The sequence below is a fragment of the Rhodamnia argentea genome, chromosome 10 (assembly GCF_020921035.1).
Source record: "Rhodamnia argentea isolate NSW1041297 chromosome 10, ASM2092103v1, whole genome shotgun sequence".
Classification (NCBI taxonomy): Eukaryota; Viridiplantae; Streptophyta; class Magnoliopsida; order Myrtales; family Myrtaceae; genus Rhodamnia; species Rhodamnia argentea.
This window is the reverse complement of record NC_063159.1, coordinates 18,589,100-18,600,258: the sequence shown is the minus strand read 5'-3', so window position 1 is coordinate 18,600,258 and position 11,159 is coordinate 18,589,100. Positions and strand designations below refer to the sequence as shown.

The 11,159-nt window shown below is 44.3% G+C and overlaps 1 protein-coding gene across 1 annotated transcript; it reads left to right on the top strand.

Moving 5' to 3' along the window:
- Positions 1 to 269: 269 nt before the first annotated feature.
- LOC115752347 (protein DETOXIFICATION 40-like) lies at positions 270 to 6,311 on the top strand. Its single transcript, XM_048271438.1, has 7 exons — positions 270 to 623; positions 761 to 1,392; positions 5,094 to 5,150; positions 5,322 to 5,560; positions 5,776 to 5,894; positions 6,012 to 6,098; positions 6,246 to 6,311. Exons 1-7 carry the CDS (start codon positions 270 to 272, stop codon positions 6,309 to 6,311), a joined length of 1,554 nt encoding a protein of 517 aa, XP_048127395.1.
- The last annotated feature ends 4,848 nt before the right edge of the window (positions 6,312 to 11,159 follow it).

The following is an 11,159-nucleotide window of genomic DNA, read 5'->3' as shown; positions in this document are numbered from 1 at the left end:
TTTAAGAAGGAAAATCCTGACATTAGCAACTCCGCGTTTGGGAGTGACGTTTTGGCTGACAGCTGATGTGCTGATTAAACGTGCAGCCTCCCCTCAATTAATATGCACCTCCTCTTCAAACTCCTCACCAGATTTGATTCTTTAAAATCCCTCTCCTGATTCTCACTCGTTCTCGCCGATTCGCTTCTCGATTGCCTGCTCGTCCTCCACTTCACGGCCACCGCCACCGCCCCATGCCCACCTCGCCGCCGCGCAGCTCCCACGCCAAAATGGGTTCTTTGCAGGCTGGCGACACGAACTACGACCCTCTACTGGAATCCACCCGAGTCCCACCACCTCCGTGTCCCCAACCCCGCCGACGTCGTCCCAACCACGAGACGAGCGGCCGTCTCGAGTCTGTGCTCTCCGACCCGACCCTGGCTCTCTGGGCCAGGGTCCGGGCCGCCTCATGGATCGAGCTGAAGCTGCTCTTCCACCTGGCGGCCCCTGCCGTCGTCGTCTACATGATCAACTACATCATGTCCATGTCCACCCAGATATTCTCTGGCCACCTCGGCAACCTCGAGCTCGCCGCCGCCTCCCTCGGCAACACAGGCATCCAAATCTTCGCCTATGGCCTCATGGTAGGGACTCTATTCACGTTACTTCTTTGATATCACGAAATCGCTGCGAAATCTCTAACATAAAGCTCGAAATTTACGTGAATTTCATCTATAATTCTGTTGATTTGAATGAACTTTAAAAAAAAATAAAAATTCAGCTGGGCATGGGGAGTGCGGTGGAGACGCTGTGCGGGCAAGCGTACGGAGCTCACAAATACGAAATGCTCGGCGTGTACCTCCAGCGAGCCGCCGTCTTGCTGACAGCGACCGGCTTATTCCTCGCGCTGATCTACATCTTCTCGAAGCCCATCCTGCTATTCCTGGGCGAGCCCCCGGAGATCGCCTCGGCGGCGGCGGTGTTCGTCTACGGCCTCATCCCGCAGATCTTCGCGTACGCCCTCAACTTCCCCATCCAGAAGTTCCTCCAGGCGCAGAGCATCGTCGCCCCGAGCGCGTACATCTCGACCGCCGTGCTGGCGCTGCACTTGGCGCTGAGCTGGCTGGCGGTGTACCGGGCGGGGCTGGGGCTGGTGGGGGCGTCGCTGGTGCTGAGCCTGTCGTGGTGGGTGATCGTGGTGGCGCAGCTGGTGTACATCGCGAGGAGCGAGAGGTGCAGGGACACGTGGACCGGGCTCACCGTGCGGGCCTTCTCCGGGCTGTTCGAGTTCTTCAAGCTGTCCGCCGCGTCGGCGGTGATGCTGTGCCTGGAGACGTGGTATTTCCAGATACTTGTGTTGCTCGCTGGGTTGCTAGACAATGCTGAGTTGGCGCTGGACTCTCTCTCAATTTGGTAAGCCAGATTTTTCTCTGATCTCTTTATTAATCTGCATTCTTAACATGGCAAAAACCAAAATCTTAGCTTATTTCACTAAATACTGAAAGAAACAAAAAGTTGTTTCTGTATGTTTCATCAAAAGTCGTCGTTAAAGAAAACGTAGGGAAAGCTTTGGTTTGCCTTAGACAGTAGAGATAAGAAAGCTGGCCAGTGACTTCTTTGGAAAACGACGTCATCTCGGTAGGGGTATTGCGGATAGACGCGGCCGGTTCGGTGGAACCGCCGGTTCAGGTTCAGGAACCGGCGGTTCCGGGCCGGTTCCGGTTCGAGAACCGGCGGTTCCGGGCCGGTTCCGGTTCAGCTTCGGAACCGGCGGTTCCGGTTCGGAACCGCCGGTTCATTCCGATTCATTTTTAATAATAATTTTTAAAATAATAAATAATAAAATAAATATAATAAATTATAAATTATAAAATACAATTAAATTGTACATTGTAATAAAATATGGGAAAAAAAAAAAAAGGAATGGGCTTGAACTTAATGAATTATCATTAAGCGACCTACATATCTTCTTGGGGATAGAAGAATCAAAGCCCATGTAGTTCTTTTTACCTTTGAGAACCCCAACTTACCTCATCGTCAATCGTCGCTACCCGTTGTGGTACCCGTGGCGGTGGTATCTCCAACATCATCGCTAAAAAATTCGTGTTCACGATCTAACTCTTGGTGTCGATATTTCGCCCTCGTCCAATCGCCGACACAAGCTTGAGCTTCCACGAGTCCGGGCTTAATCTTGAACGGCGAGAGTCCAAAATTAATCCTCCAGGAACTAAATGCTTGTTCAACTGCAACCGTTGAAGAAGGGGTTGCTAATATTTGACGAGCGATGAGGGCGAGAACTGGATACTCGATTTGGTGACTCTTCCACCACTTCGAGATTTCGAAATCTGTACTATGTTACGCATCACGAAACTCAAATTGAGCGGTTAAATATTTTTCTAATTCAGAAATATTACCTGTTGCCCTTTTTGTTTTTTTTTGCCTACTCTTAAGCATATTATACTCTCTACTAAGTGAACTACCACCTTCGCTACGTGAGGCGGTAGATTGTAAAGATCCGAATCACTTAAACCATATCTACTACAAAATTCTCCATATAATGCTACTATAGATTCTTTAACATGTCCTAATATATTTAAAATATCTATTGAATCATCCAAATGTAAACAATCATGATAATACACATTCAAATAATCTTGTAAACCGTCTAATTTAATACGTGGATCAAAAACAATACCAACTAAATAGACAAGAGGAATTTGCAAATAATAATGCAACCATTTTTCTCGCATTACTAAAATAGTTTGACCTAATTCGGTATCTTTTTCATATTCACTAAAAACACTACTAATATTAACACACTCTATTAAAAATAAATGCGTTGTAGGATAATAAATACCAGATAAAGTCTTAGTAGCATCATTAAAAATTTTCAAAATATCTAAAATTTTCTTGCAAACGTCCCAATGTTGAGGAAGTAAAGTAATTTCGGGAATATTTTGTGAAATAAACATACATAATAAATCTTTATATTCAAAAGTTTGTCGAAGCAACTCGTACGTAGAATTCCAACGAGTCGGAATATCTTTTGGAAATCTTCTTGGCCTTCTCCCATTTTGTTTACAAAATTTTCCCCATGATTTCATACATTGGGGACGACTCCATAAAAATTTAATTGCACTTTTTATTGGGGCGAGAGAAGTGTCAAGAGTTCGTAAACTCATTTTGTACACATAAATTTAAAACATGACAAGCACATCTAATGTGAAAAAATTGTCCGCCAAAAGTGGGTTTGCAAATATTTTCTAATTCGGGAATAGAAGCGGTATTTGCGGCGGCATTATCAAAACCAATTGAAAATACTTTATTTATTAAATTATATTCTTCTAAAACTTGCCTAATTATTCTATAAATATTATGAGCCGAATGGTTTTCATCAAAAACTCGGAATGCAATAAGTCTTTTTTGAATCATCCAATTGTCATCTATCCAATGACACGTGACACCCATATAACAATGAATTTGCCAAGGATCACTCCAAATATCGCTACCTATATGCACACGTCCATTGAATTCACAAAAAATTTTGCTAAAGATTTTTTTCTTTTTTATAAAGATGAAAAACTTCGCGTTTAAGAGTATTTTTTGGAATAGTTGGCGCTTCGGGAACCAACGCAGTATTTATCAAATATTTCATATTAAAATTTTCACCGGTATTAAACGGAGCATGATCAAGGGCAACATATTCACCTAATGTTTGTTTATAAAGTGCTTGATGAAACGAAATAAAGGATGAGGCTTAGAAGTGGCGTACCCGGAAATTTGTTGTTGCGTATTGTCGATCCCCGCTTGCGTTGGATGTTTTTTCGTCAAATGCCGACGGAATGTTCCGTAGCCGTCTCCTTTCGTGAATTTATAAGTTTGCGAACAATATTTACATTTTACATTATACTTACCTTCGACTTCATCACGTACCTTGTCGAAGTGTAGCCACAAGTCCGATGTATTATCTCGGCCCTTCCGTTCCGGCTCATTTGCCGTTGACGTTTCTTCGACACCGAGTGAGAGGATGAAGACTTTCTTGTGTTGGGATGTGCTCGACGTTCGGAATCGGGACATAGTTGATATTATCGTCGTCGTCTTCCCAACTTGCATACTCACGAGGATCGTATTCATGAAAGGGATAGTCGGAATCTCCCATAGCCATCTTGCCCTTGTCGGCATTTCTGCTTCCACTTGCCATTTTTTGAGAGAATTGATCGGGATTGAGAGAATTGGGAGAATTTGAGCGATTTGAGAGGATTTCGGAGAGAATTCGAGAGATTGTTCGGAGAATTTGTGACAAAAATGAAAGGGGAAGCATATGTATTTATAGGCAAGAATCATTTTTTTTTTTTTATTATTATTTTTTCAAAAAAATGAAAAGCAACGGCCCAAAGCGGGCGCGGGGGGGGGGGCCGGGGCGGAGCCGTTGGCTCTGCGCCCGGCCCCCACCTTTTTTTTTTTTTTGCGGTTCGGAACAGGCCCGGAACCGCCGGTTCCGGGCCGGTTCCGGGTTGGAACCGTGGGCCCGGTCAACGGGCCGGTTCCGGGCCGGTCAACGGGCCGGTTCCGGGCCGGTCAACGGGCCGGTTCGGGGCCGGTTCCGGGCCCACGGGCCCAAATGGCACTCACTAATTGCGGATCTCGTGAAGCTTGATGGAACGTTGCTATGCATTTCAAACGAGCGTTTTCGTCCCTATTGCTCAATGCCTATGGAGTTGTCAGGCAAATCCGGACGAAGCAAAAGCCATCCGCGAGCCGTGGTTTCCGCGGAACCAAGCCGCGAAAACGTTTTCCCTGTGAGTACTTCTATCAGGACGAGAGGGTCTATCGAAACCGACAGGCGAAAGATCGTCAGAAAGAAGAAATCTGAGTCGTGATCGAGGGGTTAACCGTGAGACTTTTAAGGACAAAAATCGATGGGACGGCGGAGATTTCGTCGATCTCCGACCACCTGGGTCATATGAACGACGCTTTGGCTTTTCCATTTAGACTAATCCTAGGTAGAAGTTGTCAGTCATTCATGTGACCATTTCTTGTCTCCATCTTCATTATGATAAAAAAATTTGCACTTGTTTATCAACTCCTTTATTTGACTTTGGCAAATTTTGCAGCATGAGTATATCGGGTTGGGTATTCATGATCTCAGTTGGTCTGAATGCTGCTGCCAGGTTTGTCCCTTTTTACTTCCTGAATTCTCTCGTACGGAGGTTGATTTCAATTTCTTAATCGTACTATTCTTTCATACTTATGTAGTGTTCCTTACTTGATAGATTCTGTGTGCGAGTTCGATTGAAGAACCCTGACATATTACGTTTGGTCTTTCTGTTTTGTTGAGACAGTGTGAGGGTGAGCAACGAGCTTGGAGCCGGGAACCCGAGGTCGGTGGCATTTTTGGTGGCAGTAGTGACAGTAATCTCCTTCGCCATCTCCTTGGTCGCGGCGGCGGCGGTCCTCACGCTCCGCGGCGTCATCAGCTACGCCTTCACGGAGGGACCAGCCGTGGCGGCTGCCGTTTCCGACCTGTGCCCGCTTCTCGCCCTCACCCTCCTCTTGAATGGCATTCAACCCGTATTGTCTGGTAAGAGGATTGTTCAAAGTATCTAAAGGCTAAATCAGCACCATTCTTTTCCTGCACACCTGATGCGACTACGTTTTGTCAACTGGAAAAAAAATGCTCGAATTCAACGTCTCTCAAAACTAACCACTCTATATGTTTTTTGACCTTCTTTTTGGTACATCATGTGATAATATAAATCTACCATGTAAGTCCTGATTACATATAAATTGGCGAAGGTGTGGCGGTTGGGTGCGGATGGCAGGCGTTCGTGGCTTACATTAACATCGGATGCTACTACGTGATCGGTATCCCCTCGGGTCTGCTTTTAGGGTTCTACTTCAGACTCGGCGCAAAGGTAAAGTTGATAATAACCAGCTCAAACTCCGTGAACCTTTTCTCGTCTTTGTAAAGGACCGTCTCAACGGTTGACATACGAAATGTAAGTCGGGGTGAATCGCCATGGTGATGACAGGGGATATGGGGCGGCATGCTTGCCGGCACGGTCATGCAAACCCTAATCTTGATGTGGATCACGTTCCGAACGGATTGGAACAAGGAGGTACGCGACCCTAATCACGAAACAGATAATATCAATGCGATTTCGCACGCGTTCATGCTTAATTGACTGCACGACGAAAAAACCCTAATAGACGTACCGCTTTTTCCGAAATGGTTAATTTGGGTTTTTTTTTCTTTTTTTGGGCAGGTGGAGGAAGCAATGAAGAGGCTGGATCAGTGGCAGGACAAGAAGGAACCCTTATTGAAGGAGTGAATCGATTAGGGCAAAATTATGTTCCCGGTGAAGGCACTCGAAGCACAACACATCGGTGATATGAGATTACTTTTGCGGAACACCCTCACTCCCCGCAACTTATTAAAGTTTTCCTCTCACATTTGACCTTTTTGTGTTAGGCCCGGCCCTTTTAAGCCGAGCATTATTTCCGCATCAACCTCGTCTCAATTCGAATCCCCCACCTTACCTCGGCCAAGTTTGGTGGATGTTGGAGAGAGGAAACGACATCCGCCCTTCATACTCTTACCTCAATCACATTTGCCCAGCCAAACGTGGCAGGAAGCCGGGAGAAAAAGATTCCTCATCTCCGTTATAGAGTCAAATTTGAGATTCCTTCCTGGAGATGTTGATCCATAGTGGGTCTCACCAATCTACCATTAGCCCTAATACTGTTTGTTGAATCGTTCAAACGGAAGCATAACACCTTCAATCGGCGAGAGACCGGGAAGAGGTCTAAAATACTTAAGCAAGTTAAGTTATGAACCAATCAAAATACATTAACTAGTCCATTATACATCACATCCCTGGTGTGAGGCGAGCCGAATCTCACTAATCTTTCTTTGAGGGAGACAAGTGAAGTTGATTACCGTTGGGGAAAGATCTAGTCCTAGCCTGGAAGCTTTCATATATCACCTTGATATGTCATAAATCATCCATCCAAGGCGATATAGGTGCGTATAAATTAAGGTCCTAGTGTGAGAAAAGACCATTATCATCAATCAACTTTGGCCCTTGCATACTCGAAGAGCTATGGGGTTAGCATTATTTTGAGTCATCATATATAGTTTTTCACTTTTTTTTATAATCGCCAGTTAACAATTAAGCAATCACAAACTAATATATTCTTGGATTGAAAATAGCTGATATATCCTTGAACTTACGCTACATTATGCTCACTACTGCTCAATAGCTATATATAGCAATGCTAGGGCCACTAATTTGCCCCCGGAAAGTTCTTTATTAAAATCACGCAGCATAAAATTCATAATTTTCATGTAGATTCTGTATTTTTCATAGTTCGAAAAACCATGTCGTTTTTGCAAGACCCTTACGCTATGTCCCACGTCGCACCACGTCCCACTCGCAGCATCGCGCTTTCAAGGCATGGCCGACTAGAGCTGACTACCCTCGCCACGTGTCACAACGAATCGAGGAGTTCCTTTCTTTCTGTGTTCGCGACCCAGCATGCGACCCTCCTATTTCCCACCAGGGGATTTCCTGCTCCGAGTTGCACCTCTTCGATGCACTCATTCATTTTTTTTTTAATTTAAAATTTCGAAAAAGACAACTAGTATAAATTCATAAACGTACACAGATTCTGTCACTCTTCCTCGTTTTACTCTCTCTTACTCTCTCAATGTCTCTTCAACACTCTCTCTTGAACTATGTTGCACGGATACGCTTCCAAAGGTATTTTTCGAGTGTCGGACAGGTGTCGGTGCCCGACACAAACCCGACACGCTGAGACACGGCCGAATACGCTCCGACATGTGGAAAAATGCCTTTGGGAGCATATCCGTGCAACATAGTTCGAGAGTGTTGAAGAGACCAACGTAGTTCGAAAGAGTTGAAGAGACTTTTGAGAGAGTAAGAAAGAGTAAAAGAGTAAAAGAAGTGAGAGAATATGTGTGCGTTTATGAATTTATACTAATCGTCTTTTTCGAATTTAAATGAAAAGAAAATTGAATGACTACATCAAAAAGCAGGAAATCCCAAGAAAATGGGAGGGTCATGTGGCAAGCTCCCGCGATTACAAAAAGAAAGGAACTCTCCGATTGAAAGAGACTCCCGCAAATCTCTTAGGGTGCATTTGTTAGACCGGATATAACTCCGGATAGGATAACTTTTATCCTATTCGGTGTTTGGAGGAACACGAAATCCAGATTTATCCGGATATAATCCGAATATAGCTCGAATAAAAAAATCCCACCTAGGGGGTGGGATACATTCAGATAAGATAAAATTTAAGAAAATATATAAAAAAAAAAATGAAAAGAAAATTGTGAGAAAAAATAGGAGGATAACGCATTTGGAGGAAAGACTACTTGACCTCCATTGAAGCACCATCGTAGAAGACCAACGCACGAGCTCCATCGTCACTCGACGTCGCAGCGCCGGCCAACCATCATCCCCTTTGTCTCACGCTCTTTCTCTATCTATCTAGACCTGTTGAGCCTATTGGATCGATGTCCAACACTCTAAACCTCGGATCTGAGGCTCGTGACCTCATTTCCGAGCTTGCTGGTCTCAGGGGACCCTAGATGTGAGGTCACTTGAGGCTGGGCCTCGTCCTTGGCGACCACCGCGAGCTCAGGTTTCCTTGCATAGGCCAGTGGCCTTATCAGTAACCGCCTTATCGACAACCGCCTTGCCTTCTTCGATTGGACCGAACGGCTTCAATGCGAAGGTCAGGGTCTTGTTGTGGTGTCCCAGCCAAGTCCGTGGACGAAGATTTTTTCTGTGAACGAGGTCTGCTTCAGTTGATTTATTGTGCTCGGAGAGCGTAGAACAGTTGTTTGTGGAGACTTTAGAGTTTGAGATTTGTTTTTTTTTTTTTTTTTTTTTGCCCTTCCATCTTGTGTCAATTCTTCCAATTTTTTAAGAATCTAAATTAATCCCTGTTCGATTCTCTTTTGAGTCTTATTTCGCCTTTGACACAGTGAAGTTGAGCGAGGACTAGGGTCTGAAGATTGGGATGGCGAAACAGTGAAGAAGATGAATAACAGGGATGACGAGATCTGGGTATCGCGGGAGATTGCGCTGAGCAAGTGAGATTTTCAAAAAATTTAATCTTATCATGAATTGCACCGAACATGTTATTGGATTTTCTACAATCCGGAAGATATTTGGAGGATTTCTAATCCCACCTTTTCCTATCCTATCCCAATGCAAATCCAGACGACCAAACGCGGTCTTATGCTTTAAAACCAAAACCTGACCCTAGTCCTATCGGCCTTCCTAGTGACCCATCTCCCCGCGCAGCCCATTCTAATGTTTCCCGTACTGGGGCCTCATTTTATAAGGAGCTTTCCCTTTCTTTCTCTATTTCTTGACCGACGAGGGACATGGACCGAAGCAGCGAACTGACCAGTTGCACACTTATCGTAACCGCTGACGACGATTAGAAATCCCAGGCTCAACACCGAATTCCTGTCCTCCACCATTGCCCAATATACCACTCCGACCAACCGAAGTCTCTTCCCAAAGCCCTTTAGATACTCCCACGACCATGTCATCTGTAAGTGTCCTTCACATTTGAGATTCAATCACACTTCGGTATAGAAGTCCGTCGTGGTTTGGACCAAAAGAATCACATAGCAATCATAAACTTCATCCCAGACATACTAAGCTTGTCTATAAAATCCTCAGTGTTGGTGTATGATCCATGAAATTTCCCACAAGTTGACACTGGAGCTGACATGTTTCCATGCCATCCATCTACACCCTCTTAGGAAAGTATACCCGAGCCTTGTTCACGTGGCATCTACGGAGTTGATAAGGATGCCGCGCGAACAAGGCTCGGGTTCCGTTAATTAATCACCAAATCGATCTTTGAAGGTAACTTTTCCTTGAGTTGCTGCAAAGCCCTTTCTCTAGATTCTTTCACCCTTGTCAACTTGTTTAACTTTTCCTCACTCCACACAAATTCTTCGTCACAAGGATTCACTACTAACTTTTCAAAAGCAATGGCATTTTCGACGAGGTAAATAACTAGCTCGAGATCACAAGATCGACCATAATAATTATAAAATTCAACCTCTTTCAGGAACTGATGGTGACATCCGACGATTCTTTCCAGTTCTCTCTGCCTGCACCGCACATTCACCAGGTACCTCAACTATGGCAAAACAAGAATGCGGCATATTATTCACCACCCCAAGATATCGTCAAATGCGGTTGGAAGAAAGAACTTGCAAAAGAAAGCATGCGTGTCTTGATTGTCACATTGAGTCAATATTGATCACATGATGTCCCAACAACTCATAGGATTCAACAGTGGCTTAGTATAACATATTCGATCCTAATCCAGTTGTCGAGTGCCTAAATAGATGATGACTTGAATGAGGCCTGAAAACTCACCTCTAACACAAAACTGATGCCTCGATCACAGGAGTCAACGAAAGTAGACTTGCGTCATCAAATCCTGCAACTCTCAATTCCAATTACTTGATACTTGTTAATTTAGGTAGTTGACGAATACGTAGACTTTCCTGAATATTAGAGAGAGAGAGAGAGAATCAAAGGCAACACACATTATAATAAAGAAATAACTTATGAAACTTTATGAAAATCAGACAGTGCTCTTACATGGGGTAGATCAGAAAATTCAAGTTTGAGAATCTGCATAGAAGAAAGATTCGAAAGCTGAGATAAGGTCCTATGCACGTGCAACCCAATTCCTCCAATAGGCACCACATACAGCTGGGGAAGCTTGTCCAAACACGATGGAATTTCGCGTCCGACGAAAGTGAAAGACACGAGATTCATGTCGTAAATCTCAAGGCGGCCAAGTTCATAACAACATATTATGTGCAAGTATTTTCAGTTTCAATGATTGGCCAGAAACTCTAAGCTTATTCGAAGTACAAGCATCATGCAAAGTCAATCGCTCTAGAACCAGACAATTGACTAGCAATTGCTCAATGAGTTCTCCCTCCACACTTACTCGATTCAAGTTGAGCTCTTCGAGATACCTAAAGCCGACATGCCAAGAACTAGAAGGGCTCAAGCAAGCATTACTTAGACCTGAAGCCCCTTGTGAACAGCCTACATCCATAAATGTCTCATGCCCTAACAGATATGGCAAGTGACTAGGTCACAATCATA

Excerpts from the sequence above, each read along its gene's own strand:
- LOC115752347 (XM_048271438.1), top strand. The coding sequence starts at position 270 with ATGGGTTCTTTGCAGGCTGGCGACACGAACTACGACCCTCTACTGGAA. Across the intron at positions 5,151-5,321 it reads GGTCTGAATGCTGCTGCCAG|TGTGAGGGTGAGCAACGAGC; the intron begins GTTTGTCCCTTT and ends TTGTTGAGACAG. Across the intron at positions 5,561-5,775 it reads CATTCAACCCGTATTGTCTG|GTGTGGCGGTTGGGTGCGGA; the intron begins GTAAGAGGATTG and ends AAATTGGCGAAG.